At 45.7% G+C, this 15,615-nt stretch overlaps 1 protein-coding gene across 2 annotated transcripts in view; it reads left to right on the top strand.

Moving 5' to 3' along the window:
- The window catches only part of LOC116838398 (uncharacterized), a 63,388-nt gene that overhangs the window by 21,201 nt on the left and 26,572 nt on the right, over nt 1–15,615 (top strand). The window contains exons 7-10 of one of the 2 annotated variants that reach the window (XM_032803539.2): nt 1,827–3,204; nt 8,802–9,027; nt 13,823–14,035; nt 14,177–14,383. In XM_032803539.2, coding sequence (XP_032659430.1) covers nt 1,827–3,204; nt 8,802–9,027; nt 13,823–14,035; nt 14,177–14,383 — 2,024 coding nt within the window. The remainder of the gene's footprint in view (nt 1–1,826; nt 3,205–8,801; nt 9,028–13,822; nt 14,036–14,176; nt 14,384–15,615) is intronic. The other variant, XM_032803542.2, reaches the window with a different exon arrangement.

Genomic DNA, 15,615 nt, shown 5'->3' with positions numbered 1-15,615 from the left:
GCAGACAGGCTGATTAGATCACCTGCAGCCAATCGAGGCAGGCTAATCAGGGCACCTGGGTTTAAAAAGGAGCTCACTCCATCACGTTGCGGAGCCAGAGAGAGAGGAAGTGGTGTGAGGAGCTGGGAGCAAGAGATGCACGGAGGTGAGAGTGAGAGGGTGTGCTGCTGAGGACTAAGGAGTACAAGCATTAATCGCGACACCAGGAGGAAGGTCCTGGGTTGAGGTAAAAGAAGGTATTTGAAGGAGGGCCATGGGAAGTAGCCAGCGGAGTCGTAGCTGTCACGTCAGCCTGTTATAGGAGGCATTATAGACAGCTGCAATCCACAGCGGCCCTGGGCTGGAACCTGGAGTAGAGAGCGGGCTCAGTTCCCCCAAACGCTCCCAACTCCTGATCAGACACAGGAAAGTTGACCCAGACTGTGGGGAAGATCACTGAAGTGAGCAAATCTGCCAGTAAGCGCAGGACCCACCAAGGTAGAGGAGGAACTTTTGTCACACTACAAACTTGAAAGTAGCTTACATCTGTTGCTCCGACTCCTGCATTTCAGTTATAAATTTAATATGTTTATATTTTTGTATAGACACATACTCCATCTTTTTTCTTGCATTCCTCATGGCTGTGGACAGAGCAGCCTGAGTGGTATGGCTAATGCGGATTGAATTTGCTGATAAGTATAAAATATTGTAGTTCTCTAGCCTATTAGTGTTCTGGATCACTGGCTTCTCTCTAAGGATATGTCTAAGGGGGTTTTGGGCCATCTTGTAGAGTCCACACGGACGTGCACGCTGCTGTAACTTCACTTCTCGGGTACCTGAGTGAGCTAAACTAAAGATAACTTCTGTCTATCTGAATTGTGATTAGAGTAGACCTGCCCTGACACAGATGTGCCTCAGCAGGCCTCATATTTATGCAGACACATAAACACGAGGCCCCCATGTTTCTCTGTCACAAAATTCATCCCTTAACAACCTCAACTTTCATTAAAAAAAGAACAGTTTATAACCCATATGGTTGTGAAGATAGCCTCAAAAATATAAACCAGTGCCCTGCCTGAGTCTGTAAAGAGACAAAAACAAATAACATTAATCCATTTTCATCCTTAAATCTGAGGGTAAAAATGATATTCTGAGCTAAGGAAGCCTCTATTAGTAGAGTCTAAACGAAGCTGCTCACTCTAAAATGCAACTGTTCTCTGTCGGTGCATAACTAACATTGAATCAAGGGGTGAGGGTAGAGGGCACCCAAATGTTTCAAGTTGTATCTTTTTTTTTTCCCCTTTGATCAACCAAAAACTTTCCAGGTACTCCACAAAAGCAAGTTTACAGTCCTTGCCCCAGAGCTTGCAGTCTAAACTTGGATATGACGACAAGTGTGGGTTATAGATAAATGAAATAGCAGAATTTAGGAGAGGAAAGGGAGAGGTGAAGCAAAAAGATCACGTGGTTACACAGTAAAGCAGTGACCCATTATTGGTTTTAAACCTGCTGTGGCCTTTTGAGGGGGTGGAGTTTGCCAGAGAGAGAGAAGGGAGGGAGGTGACCTGGTAAACATTAAGGAGGGCATTCCATGTATGACTTGGAAGAAGGCAGAAAGGAGCAGGGTTTGAGTGAGATGAAGGGGGTATCTAAGCTGGCATAATTGGTGGAATTCAGGGAACATGAGGGAAAGCTAAAGGAGACAAGATTGTAACTGAGAAGCAAGTAGCAGAAGCTTGAATTTGATAGGAATATAAGGACCTAAAGTGGGGATTGGAAAAGTCTAGATTTCTGTGAATACCAAGTTAAATGTTTGTTTGGTGGGGGGGTTTTCTCTTCACCCCCAGATTTAACACCTGCAGCCACAGTGGATTGGAACATTAACTCACCTATACAAGAACAAATTACATCCCATGTAAGACTAGGCGTTAATTCCCAGATGCAGTTGAAAAGAAAGCTTTCTCATGAGGAGCATGACGACACTGGTAACACAAGCAGCATTTCCCCTCTATCCAAAATGTGTCACCCTGTCATTGCAATTTCTTCAGAGTCTGCCGATGAGGAACCAGTACCAAATCAAAAGGAAATTGGCACTCCTGATGCTTTAGGATCATGCAGCACTTCTCAGACAAGCCTTACTGAACATGTTACCCAAACGCCATCCAAGTCTGAAGCCAAGCACTCTTTATCACTGCAGAAGCTGAAAAGTTCATATGCATCCATCCCTCCTCCTGCAGTCAAAGTGGGCAGTGCTTCTCAGAAGGCTATAGATAGTAATGTAAGGAGATGTCTTCAGAGCTCTTATTTAAACAGTCAGTTGGAGCTCTCTTCCTTTAAGCTTCCTCCTCCTGAGGCAAGTGATTCTGCTGAGGTGATTAATAGCCGCCATGAGAGAACTGACAAAGAGGAGGACTTTGCTGAAGATGACCAGCAAAACCAGAAAGGACAAACTAACCTATATGATTACATGGATGGAAGAATTGCTTCAGAGCCTTGTATTGCAGTGGGATCAAAAGACCCTAGTGACTTACTACTAAAATCATTAGTAGTCTGTATGAGCAGTGTGCCAAAACTAGAGGTTATGGATTTGTCTAGGTCAGCATTGAACAATTCAGCATGTGAACCTACTCTCTTTCCTGCTTTCAAAGAAGAAAATCTGCAGTGTTCTCTGCAAGTACAAACACTTTCTGACACTTCTGATCATTGCAGCCTGGACTTCAGGGAGTATCCTACAACTCTCGTTCCAGTAATCTCAACTGTGCACAAATGTGGTGCCTCAGAGACTTCAGTAAGCTCTCTGCCCGACCATTCGTTTCAACCAGTGTCTGTAGCAAATCTTCAGATTCGAGACATGGTCCTCTCTCCATGTAAGTTTAGCCAGCAAGCTTTGAAATGTGTTTGCTCTTCAGATGAAGCTTCCTGTCATTCTGAGGATTTAGGTGAAGATATGGAAGAATTCCCATCCATGTCTACAGAGAGTTCAAGTGCTATTGGCCTCTTGTCTGAAACCAAAAATCTAGGCAATCTCTCTGATGCTGAAAATTCTGCTCCCAAAGCAAGTTCCAGTAATGCAAACATAATGGAGAGTGAACATCAGAAAGCCTGGGCTTTATCAGAGGGGGATATTGAGTTCCAGTTGAGTCAATGTCAAACTGTGCTTGATGAAATTTCCCAGACTCTGTGTGCTGTGGAGGGCATTGATGAAGTGCACATGGAGGAATGGAGGTAAAGCTTTATTTTTGAGTCCATAGCTATCAAACTAATGAGACCGTTGGGTAGAGGCCGTGTTGTGGTGGTCAAAGCATACTGATAGGCAGGATTCCTGACTCTCTACGTGACTTTAGGCATGTTCCTTTAACCTCTGTAGCCACTTCACAGGAATGTTTTAGGCTACTATACGTGGCAAATTTGCTGAACAGTCCTCATTTTTTATTTCCTGCTCTCAGATGATCATAAATGTTGTAAGAAAAATTTCTTTTGGGTAGAATCTCTTCATGTTTGGTGTCAGCCCCGTGGTGAATTTCTTAAGGAGCTGGTGAGGAAATGGTATCCAACCAGTATGGGTTGTCAGTATGAAAACATGAATTAATAGGGTCAGAACCGGAAACTACTCAAATATCCAGGAACTGTTGTCATGCCTCTCCAGTGTGCCCTCTTGTGGCCCTGTGGGTGTATTACATTTAGTGCCCTTGAGTCTTTTTTAAATTACAATTCAAAAACAATTACCCAGACCAGGTTAATTCAACCCTTCTTTGCGTGGTCTACTTTATTCACAGTTGCAGCATATTCCCCTTTACCGGGTTGGGTTTATTAACTTGTTCTACAGCAGTAACTCACCTGTTTAGTCTCTCCAGTTCATGCCCTCCCTGGATCCATGTAGAAGTCCTGGTCAGTTTCCTCCACTGTTCAGAAGGCCCCAGCCCTTTTCCCAGACCTTGGTTCCACTTCAGACAATCACCCATGTCTCTTTTTCTTAATACAGGAGCCTTCTCGCTCTCCTTGGAGCTGGAATTAGACTTTAGGCCTACTGTAGAGTCTCAGGCAGCTTTTCCCCACTCAGTCTTTCTCTGCTTAGTCTGGGAGGGTTCACCAGGCAACCTTCCTCTGCTAACTCAGGGCTGTGCAGGAGCCTCTTTACTCCCTGTGGTGTCTGCAGTGTCTGAGGGAGGAGGCAGTGTTTATACAGGCACTTCTCCCAGCTCATTCTTTATTGGTTGGGTGAGAAGGGAGACTTGCCTCACCCTCTCTGCAAGGCTCCTGGGCCCTTATAGGAACAGTGACAAGATTCCTTCTCCATTCCCATGGCCACTTTCCCTCTTGCATGGGCGGCAGGTTTGTAGAAATTTTGGCAGTGCCCAGAACCCCGTCCCAACTTGGCCCCCCCAAAACTCCGCCCCCCACCTGCCCAAGGTTCTGGGAGGGAGTTTGGGTAGGGGAGGAGGTCTCTGGTGCAGGAGGGGTGCATGCACTGGGAGGGAGTTTGGGGATGGGAGGGGTTGTGGAGGGAGGGGGTACAGGCTCTGGGAGGGAGTTTGGGGGAGGGAGAGGGTGCAGTGGTGGGACTGGAGATGAGAGGTTTGGGATGTGGGACGGGGCTCAGGGCTATGGCAGAGGGTTGGGATGTGGGGTGAGAGCTGTGGGGTGGGGCTGGGGCTGAGGGGTTCATGATGCAGGAGGGGGCTAAGGTCTGGGGCAGAGGATTAGGGTGCAGGGGGATGAGGGCTCTGGCTAGGGCTGAGGATGAGGGGTTTGGGGTGTGGGAGGGGCTCAGGGCAAGAGTAGGAGTCTGGGGGTGAGGGCTCTGGCTGAGGATGAGGGGTTTGGGGTGTGGGAGGGGCTCAAGGCTGGGGCAGATGGTTGGGGTGCGGTGGAATGCGGGCTCTTCCTGGGGCTGGAGATGAGGAGTTTGTGGTGCTGGAGGTTCTCAGGGCTAAGGCAGACGGTTGGAGTGCAGGGGGATGAGGGCTCTGGCTGGGACTGGGGATAAGGTGTTTGGGGTGGTGGGAGGGGCTCAGTGCTAGGGTAGAGGATTGAGGGTGGGGTGAAAGGTCTGACTGGGGGTATGGGCTCTGGGGTGGGGCAGGGCTGGGGATGAGTTTGGGGTGCAGGCAGGCTGCTCCGGGACAGGGGCCAGAGAGGACTCCCCCCAGCCCTTTCCCTGTCAGCAGCAGCGAGCTCTGGGGGAGGAGCCCCCCTTTCCTGCCCCCCCCAGCAGCGCATTCATCCCCACCACTGTCACTGCATGTGCTCCTAGGGCTCCTCTCAGGTCCACAAATCTCCCTCACCTACCTCGTGGTGGGTGCCAGAGGGTGCTGGCTGCGCCTCCTCCCCTGCAGTTGCCCCTGACTGTAGCCCCACTGGGGGTGAGGGATGGGGCTGCCTCCTTGCCCAGCATGGGGCAGGAGCAGTGACTGGGCCGGGGGGGGGAGGGCTGTGCTGGTGGAGGGTCCCGCCAGAAAAGGGAAGGGTCCGAGGTGGAAGGGCAGGCTCAGAGTCAGTCTGCCCTAGCAGTCTATGTGGGGGGCACTAGGACCCTGCGGCAGCAGTTGCTGCAGAGAGGCAGCATGGAGCTGCATGGAAGAGGCAGGGATGCTTTGCTCCCTCCGAGCTTGCACAGGGCCAGCAAGGGGGAGCTGGGGGACACTCAGAGGAGGTGTGGGGGGGGTGGCAGGTGGAGCCGGGGGGGAGACCTGGCCCCAAACATTGGTAGAGCTGTGTCCCTGGGATCTGAATATTGCTGGTGCCCGGGCCCCATATGGGTATATAACTTGCTGCGCATGCCCTCTTGTTCTTCCCCCGTAGGTCTCAGGTATAATAATCTATTGGCCCCTTAAAGAGCCATCCTGTGTGGTGGGGTGGACTGACCTCTAGGTGCTACTGCATTTAAGAGGCAGACTACCCAGGGACACCCACACAGAAAGAAAATTAAATTGATAGGAAACACTGATTACCTGAATGTGTTTTGTTAAGAAGTACAAGTCTGTGCATGCTCCACGTGTTGATATCCATGTTTTAAGTTAATATACCTTTTGCCTTTTATGCACTCTTACCAATTAATCCAGCTTCACAGAACTGTGCAGCATTCAAGCAGCTTCAAGCACTTGTCCATTCAAAACAAAATAAAATCCTCAGCCTGCCATAGAGGTGTATGTGTGTTTCACATACAGCTCCCCTAAAAATTTAAACAAAAAAATACCCACCCTCTTGAAACCCAAGACTGGTAATTCAGTCCTGCACCACAGACAGGTTTAAGGTCTGTTTATCTTGTGATATCTAAAAATTAGAAACAGAAGCTTTAGATCACTGGAAACTTCTAGTCAGTGTGCATAACGAGTATGGCTGGAATATAGTAGTACAATATTGTGTCCCTCTTTTCCTTCCTGTAATACTTCTGCTGCTTCCGCTCCCTCATACACTAAGACACGCCACACACTGGCTAGCAAAGCCTTTCCAATTTTCTGGGGTGCTTTATTTGGCATTCTTGTTCTGTGAAGGGCCTAAGGGCAAGATTTCTCCTACCTACACTTCTAGGGCAGTCTCTTTAATTACAATCCTAGACCAACAGCATCTGGGTTTTTTTGTTTGTTTTTTTTTTAATTGAAACTTAAATTGCAAGATCTTTGGGACAAGAACCATGTCATGAATGTGTGCAGTCTGTAGCAGAATGGAACACTTATCCTGATCAGGGCCTTTGGAAGCTAATGCAGGATAAATACTGCTAATGAACAGTCAACACTGTAGAAAAATCGCTCCTCCTAACTCTGTAGGCTAATGTTCTGACAAGTTCACTGTCTTGTCTCATTGAGCTCCTAAGGAAGGCTAGCAGCAGGTGTTTTGGTTCCTGTTGGGTTAATTGACAGGGTGGCAAAAGTCACTTGCTAAAGCAAACCCACTTTGTGAACTCGTGCTAGTCCTGGATAAATCCCTGCAATAGATGCAGGGATAATGGGTTTTCTTTCCAAAGGCTCATCTGGATTAGGATGCTGTTGTCACAGAAGATTCTTTGCTGAACTGCAAAGAGCTAGTACATCCCATCATACTTCCTAAGTAAGCATAGTTCTGTGATTTGAAATGTATTAGATGCACAACTGTGATACTTTTCTGTTAGTCTGGAGCAGACATAAGCACGCTTTAGATGGTTGCAATTTTCAGTATTCCTGTGGTCTCTGGAGCGCTAAAATACTGGCACATCATTGCACCACTGAAAACACAAAACATATATATATGTTGCAGTTATATACAATATAGAGAAGAATTATTTTACTGCATTTGAATAGAGCACCCCAATGGAACTTATTTCTAGTATTTATGTGCTGTCATGTTGAGGGACCTCTGTGCTTATCCGTTGCTAAGATATATTACTTTCTTGGTTTATATAACAATTCATGATACAGTTTTAACAGAGGTCTTCAATTCTTAAAGAAAACGGATGTTGAATCCTTTTTGGAAGATTCTGAGTCACTTTTCTGATATTTATTAATTGCTTGTTTCATCCTCATCCTCCATCATCAATGTTCCTATTATGCCTCTGGTGTTTAGAGCAGTGATGAAGCTCCTCCGTTCCTGTCTGTTTCTGATGAGTCTTTCCATGGTTCCCCAGCTGTGCCCCAGGTTTTTCAGCTTCGCTTCTACAGCTCTTTGCCGTGTTGTTTTTGGGTGGCCTCGTTTTCGCGTGCCTTCAGGTGTCCATCTTATTGCTACTCTGGTGATGGAATCGGTTTCCATCCGAAGCACATGGCCAATCTATCTCCAGTGCCTCCTGGCAATGATGGTGCTCACATCCTCTTGGCTGCACTGTGTCAGAAGATCTTGGTTTGAGACTTTTCTAGGCCAAAAGATATGGAGGATTTTTCTGAGGCAGGTTGTATGGAATGAAGACAGTTTGGACTTGTCATACTTTCTCATTTCCCAGCATTCTGCACTATAAAATAGTGTTGAAAGTACGCAGCTCTGATAAATCTTGAATTTGGCTTTGGTGTTGTGTTTGGATGATTTCCAGACTGTATTTAAGCTCCTGAAGGTGTTCCTGGCTTTGATTTTGTTCTGGATGTCCTGGCTTGTTCCACCATCCTGGCTGTTATTTACATAGGTGTAAATCTTGGAGGTAAACAGTTATTCTGTAGAATAACCTTAAATCTTGTTGATTTTCCTGAAGAGAGGCTTACAGGTGGGGAAAAAAAAAACACACTTTGAGAGAGATCAGATTTGCTCATGTGTCTAGTTTGTTAAGCAGTGACCAAGCCTGGAAGTCATGTGGATTTGTCAAACATTACAGCAAGTAAATAATAGTATTAGAAGGTGCAGCGATCCTATCAGGGTAAGAACAGATGATACCTAGGTTTCAAGACCAGAAGGGACAATGGTGAGCACCTAAGCTGACCTGCTGTATAACACAGGCCATAAACTACCCCAAAATAATTCCTAGAGCAGACCTCTTAGGAAAGCATCCAGGCTTGATTTACAGTGATGGAGAATCCACCATGAGCCGGCTAAATTGTTCCAGTAGTTAGTTACCCTCATGATTAAAGTAGATGGTTGTATTGCTGTACATTGTAAGTGAAATGTTTGAGGGTGAGTTCAAAAATACAAGTAGTAGGATATGACCCTCTGGTTCTGATGTGATCTCTGGTGGAGTAATTTTGAGAGCGTGGTAGGTAGTTCATCTTATACACAGCTGTAGAGTTCATCTTGTACGTAATTTATGGGTTCAAAACTTGCATCAGTCAGAATAGCTACTCATGCAAATTGAAAGCTTAGTAAGTTAAATATTGCCAGGTGACTGCTTCATAATTCTGCCTTTTTTTTTTTTATTTTAAAAATAGAGAGCAGATTGAAAAGTTGCAGAAAGATACAAAAATGCCAAAGACCTACATTGCAGTGGTGGGGAACACCGGGGCAGGGAAAAGCAGCTTGTTAAATGCCTTGCTGGATGAGGAAGCGGTGCTGCCTACATCTGCCATGAGAGCCTGCACTGCTGTGGTGGTGGAGATCTCCAAGACTGGTGGGAAGAGTCTATATGAAGCAGATGTGGAGTTTCTTTCTAAAGAAGTAGGTAGCAAAGATAAATCTAAAGATCCCTAAAATGGCTAAATGCTGCCAGCAGAATAGTTGTATGACAACACTGGGAGCCTATGGTGTTAGGGTAAAGGGGTTAAAGAAAAGTAATTTCATTCCTGTGGACTACAGATTTTGGCACACAACATTTTATGGGCGAAATCTGAAATCTGTGATGTGTCTGTCTGTTTCCCTCACTCCGTGTCTCCTCATGGATGTGTCCTCTGACTTTGAATCCTGAAACCCGTTAACCTAAGTTGGATTGTCTTGCTCCCAGTCTCCATCGTTTATGGGTTTCACTACACTGAGTGAATATTCCAATTAGCACAGACCCTGTAAAACCAATCTTCAAAACTAATGGGCATATTCTTCATTGCACGTGAGGGTTAGCCACTTGACCCATAATCTTTTCAATGCCATGTGAACAGTTTTACTATCGTCTGAATGCTATTCATCTGAAAATATTGGGTACCCCTCTAGATCTTTGGGATTGTATTATAATTTGTAGAGGTTTCATAGATTCCAAAGCCAGAAGGGATGACTATAATCATCTAGTCTGACCTCCCGTATGACACAGGCCATAAAACTTCCACAAAAATTCCTAGAGCATATATTTAAGAAAAACATCCAGCCTTGACTTAAAAATTGTCAGTGATAGAAAATTCACCACGACCCTGGGTAAATTTGTTCCAGTGGTTATTCTCACTGTTATAAATTTATGTCTTATTTCTGGTTAGAAGTTAATAGGTTTCTAAATCCAGAGAGAAGTAACATAACTAAATATAATGAGAGAAAAAATATCTCTGGCCTTGTTCCAAAGAGATGTTAAGGCTTGTGGGGTCTGTGATGATGGTAATTTGACCTTTTAGCTGGATAGTACTTCTACAGTTTACTGTGCCAGGGTTGAAAATTGCACTTGTCCTTGGTGAACAGGAAGTTTTTCCAAAGCAAGTGCCATTAGCCTCTTCCTAATTTAAGCTTAGACTTGCAATTTAATTTAAAAAATGGTGTTGGGTGCCCATTTGAAAGAGTCTGATCTTCAGAAATTGCTCCCCTGTGAAAATCAGGCCCTTTGAAAAATGTCTCCAGTTTTGCTCACACAATCATGGCCTAAGTTTCTTCTTTGAGTGGCCTCACCCTTAGAATGTTTGAAAGGGGAGGGGAGAGACTAGGGGGAGCTTTTGAGCACTCCAGGAGGCACAGATAGTAAAAATTCCACTGTCTGAGCACATCCAAAAGGTGCATCCCATGAGTGTGACTGTGCAAAGCCCATTTAGAAGAACTTCATTTCTTCAAGTGCTGGTCCTTATGTGTATTCCACCATGGGTACACGTGTGCTCCATGTGCCTGAGACAGGAGGATTCTTGCAAGTCATATCCATTGGTCTGCATCTGTGCTCCTGCTGTCCTCATGCTCTGCACCAAGATCATAAGTGATGGGGTGGACCAATTGCCTCTCCAGTTGCTTCATCAGTTTTATCTTCAGTGTAGTTAATACTAGCTAGTGGTTAGATAGCATCCCCTCCATGGGGAACCTTCCCAGCTTCCTAGTATGGAAATTAGATTATATCCAGAATATTGGGCTTTAAGAGCTGTGTCTCCTGTCCCGGCTCTTTTCTTGTCAGTGATGACCATCAGCACTGCCTGCACTGCCTTAGGGAGGTTCATCTCTTCGCCAAGTGCAGTATCTGTTGTTTCTGCCCCAGCCAGACCTGTTAGGTGTGGGAATTCTGACTTCATGGGGAAGGCTATAAAGCCCCAGTCAGACCCAGGCTGGGAGAACCTCCCTGCACATTGGCCAGAGTCATCAAGTAGCGTGCCTCCTAGCATGAGGCCTGGTGCAAGTGTGAGGAAGATCACACCTATGGACCCTCCGTTAGGGTTTGCACAGGAGAGCAGGGGACACTCTCATAAGCACAAAAGCAGACCACTCTGAAGAGGACGATCCTCCCCACAACTCCATCCAAGTCAGGCAAGTCTTCTTCTCCAGGTCCCAAAGACTTAGCATGTCTTGAGTCCCAGGGCCACGATATAAAAGTGCATAGGAACAAGGTTCTTCCAATACTAGACTCTGCACTGGCAGCGCTGTCATTGGCAGGTACCATGTGTAGGCCTTCCTGTACCCCTAGGCACGCCTAGCAGTGTGAACCAAAGGTGGTGAACCAAAGTAGGCCTTGTCAGAATAGTAACATCAGGGTATCCGCTAACCAGGTAAACATGTTCCTGATTGGAGAGGATGGTACAGAAGCACACAGGCCCCTCATAAAGATAAGGATGGGATGACAGAATAATGGATGAGGATGTTTTGTTCAAACTAGGAGGTACAAGTGTTACCTGCACACTCTAAGGGCATCCCACCATTACCCTTCAGTGGGCTCCTGGGTTAATTTAGACACCCCCACCCTGATCCAGTTCCTAAGGCTCAAGGCCACCCATACTCAGTTCCTAGGGTTCAAGGTGTAATCTTCTGTGGGTTTTGTGGGGCTTTTTACTAGTGAAAGAGCCTTACACAGTAATATCCTTAACCTCTATTTATTAACAGTTACCACAACAGAATACAAATGCTAAACGTACAGTGCACACCACTCCCAATAAGTCAGACTCTTTTCACTGCACAAACAGCATAGGAGCAACACAGACACACAGCAGCATTAACACCACCATTGAGGTCGAAAGTCGGAGAACCACCAGTAACAACAAAGAGCACCCATCGGGAACGTCAGTCACCGGCAGTAATGCTCCAGCCCCATATGGATCCACCAACTCGGAGTCTTCCTATGTCAGCTCCCTTGGTGTGGGTAGATAGAACCACACACACCGCAGGTAGAACAGAATGACTCCAATCCAGGGAATGTCTTTGTTTTCCTGGATCTGCAATCTCTTCTGTTGCCAGGAGCAGCCATTACCAGAGAGCTCTTGATCTCACCCAGAGACATGGGCTATGGAAAGAGAAGTCTGTCCGTCCATGTCTCTCCCCCCTGCCCTCTCCCCCTCCCCAAATTTGGTCTACCAGGTACAGCTTTCCTTCAATAAGATCAACTGCACCATTGATTGTCAGACCTGACCTTGTTATGGGGGGAGTCAAATCTACTGGAGGAACTGTCATTGCCTCATTGATGGAGAACAGTCCAAACAGGAGATCAAGAGCTTCCTGGAACCAACCCTTCCAGTTCAAACCAGGACATCCCCCCACCCCTCAGGACGGGTGGTACCCCATGTGTCTTGGGGACCTCTGCATCCCACCTTCAACCCTTTTGTCTGGCCCTGTTGGGTCCATGGGCCCCATACACGCAACATCCAAGGTCTGTGTATTCTAATGAGGAGTTAGATCATCCGTTTCCTCCAAAAGAACAATCAGAGCTTCTTTCTGAGCCTGCAGAGTAGGAAGAGTATGGTTCTGCTGGTACTGACAAGGATATCTTCTGTGGTTAGATGTTTGGCTGCGTGCTTGTGTTCTCCCTGTGTGCTGCCCCAGCTCTGTGAAGATAGCTGGCATAGCAGACCTCGAGCGAACTACTCAATGACCACAAGATCTGTTAAGGTCTGAAGGCACCAATCAGGATTATTGTCAACAAAGCACAGTAATAGCACCTGGTAGACTCTACGAGGATACTAAAACATGTATGCCAGTGACAATGGACGCAGCTCAGTGGACGGCGGGACTTTCCATTCGCCCCTCAGTTGGACCAAGACACACTCTCTGAGAGATACCTCTTTAGACCCTGATACAAACAAGTTGCGTGCTGTTCCCCTGACATAGTTACTGCTCCCTGACGTGGCTAGTTATCACCCATCTCCTTGTACATGTTGGTTCGATTAAAACATCTCTATTCATCACACTGTCATCCTGACCTTATCTTTGAGGAGGGGTCAGTGTGCTCCTGTTATCCTTGGAGAATGTTTTTTTGTACCATCCTTGATATCGAAGATGTTCTGGTACCACTGGATATTGGGATGTGTTTGCGTGAGCGCTCTGTGCCTAGCACTTCTTAGGAACGTGTGTTTTTGCAATATCAGCCCTGTTCTTGCCAGAGTCTGTGAACTCGCAGGGAGGCAGAGCCTGATGTTTGCTAACTTTGCTTTATATCAGCAAAGCTTGCCCAGTACTTTAGCTCAGGCCTCATACCAGGCCTCTGATACAAGGGCTTATATCTCAGGCTCTCTTCCTACTACATCTTCCTCATGATTATATCGACCAGTGAGAATGCACCTTTCTTCAGAAAATAATTGAAGTACAAGTGGAAAAGTAGATTAAAATCAATGATTTAAATGGAGGATTTCTACTTGGCGATTTAAATCGATCCCCCGTCACCCTGTAGTTTAAAAATAAGAATGTTGGTCATGCTATACGTTGGAACTATCTTGGATCTTTTCAGTAGCCATTCTTTGTACCAGTTGTTGGCAGTGCTGTTCATATTGTATGTTTAATTTTAGTGCTTAGGTACTATGGTGAAAGGAAGCTGTAGAAATATCAGCGGGGGAGAGAATCAGAGCTGAGTGGAAAACTTTTCAATCTTCAAGAGGAAAAAACAAAAAAAGCTTTTTAAAATGTTTGAAAATATTTCCTGTTTTACTGGCTAGCTGGTGTAATCAGTTAAAAAAATGTTTCTTGGTCTCAGCGGAGCAACAGTAATAGAACTCACTCCTCTGTATGTGGTAAACATACCTTAGGGAAAACAGAGCATCTAGTTTTGATTCATTTTAATTTTAATAGTTATTCTACATATAACAAATTACAAACTTACTCTTTTGGAATATTGTCTCAATTGTTTCTGTATTTCCCACTTCAGGAGTGGGATAATGAGCTGAAAGCTCTCCTGGAAGATATGAAAGACAAATCAGGTAACTTAAAGAAACGATGCCCAGATCGCAAGACTGAAGCTGGCGCTGCCTATAGTCGTGTGAAAGCTGTATATGGGACAATAGCAGAACTTCCAAAGCTGATAGAGATGAAGGAGGTGACTCAGCATCTTGGGACCATAAAGCACATCTCTGCAGAGAAGGTAAACACAGCATGATTTGACGTGTAACCTTCCTACATCTTCACCCAGTCAGGCTATTCCACACTGATGTAGGTGATAAATGGAGTAGCTCGGCCTGTTGCCTGTAGTGAACCTTACTCTTGTTTTCTCTCCGTTGCTTAGGCAGCAGATTTTCGCACAAAAATAGAGAAATTCATTGATTCTCGGACTGATAACTTACGCGACATGAAAGGTGGAGAATTTTGGCCCATTGTTAAATGTGTCAAAATCCGTGTTCCTGGTGCTGATGTCTTGAAGACTGGGGCAGTTCTGGTGGATTTGCCTGGAATAAGAGATTCCAACGCTGCCAGGGATAATGCTGCCAAAGAGGTAAAATGGCATCTCTGAAATTACAGCCCTTACAAAGCTGTGGGTTGTTTTGTTTTTTTTAAACCCTTGTGTCCCTTCTGGTTCTCAGACCCTGATCTGCATTGGAAACAGCATCTTCTTCCTTAACGGCTATATAATGCTTTTGCACACATCATGTCATTCAGTATGCATTGGGAGCATGAGCAACCTCTTCCATTTTCCTCTGGTTTTCAAACAACCATTTGGAACACCATGTAATTAACATGTGGCACTTGCTGCTACATGATGCCAGAGTGAAAAGCTGATTACTAAAACTCTAGGATTAGTAGCTTCTATGGATAAGTGGCATCGGCAGCTGCACTAATTAGGATAAAATTACAAGTGCTATCCATCTTTGTGCTTCAGGGCATATACTTATTTGAGGTCTGTAAGTAATCACCATAGATGCTATCATATTGCACACTGTAGCACAAGGGTTGGCAAACTTTTTGGCCTGAGGGCCATGTTGGGATGCAAATCTGTATGGAGGGCCGGGTAGGGAAAGCTGTGCCTCCCCAGGCAGCCTGTCCCCTCTTGTGGTAAACATCTGTCCCAAATCTGGACCTTAGCGTCCAAAATCTGGGTGCTTACTATGGACTCCCCCAAGCTTTCTACCAGCTTGGATCTTATCTCGCTGCCACCAGACAGGAATACAGCGCCTGCCTCGCTCTGGTTCCCCCAGACTTTCCCTGGAGAGACCCCCCCAAGACCCAGAGCCCCTGGGTCTCCCTATCTCATCCCCCAGCTTCCCTCCCTTTCCCTGCGTTAGCCGGAGTGATGCCGTATTATGCTCCTTGAATACAAACCAGCGAGGATAATTTACCTCCCCCTGGGCTGTGCATTCAAACCTAGTCAGCTAACACAGAGATTCCCCCCTCCCTTCTTCCCATAGCTGTAACTAGAGAAAAGACCTCAAGCAAGTGTTAAAAAGAAAACTTTATATAAAAAGAGAGAACATACATATAAACTAAACACTGCATTAAGAGATCAATACAGGGATATGGCTTATAAGAAAATAGGAATAAACAGTCTGATTTAAAAGAGAGCCAATTTAAACCAGTCCAGCAACAACACACATGTAAATACAAAACAAAGCATATAACAGCCTATAGCCTTGCTACATTTGTACTCACACTTTGGTAGACGAAAGTTAGAAAAAAGATTGGAGTTAGAAGAAAAGCTGTTTCACTCCATAGCCGGGAGAAACAAAAGAC

This window comes from Chelonoidis abingdonii, chromosome 2, assembly GCF_003597395.2.
Source record: "Chelonoidis abingdonii isolate Lonesome George chromosome 2, CheloAbing_2.0, whole genome shotgun sequence".
In the NCBI taxonomy this organism is placed as follows: Eukaryota; Metazoa; Chordata; order Testudines; family Testudinidae; genus Chelonoidis; species Chelonoidis abingdonii.
The sequence above is the reverse complement of the archived record's forward strand: the minus strand, read 5'-3'. Positions and strand labels throughout refer to the sequence as shown.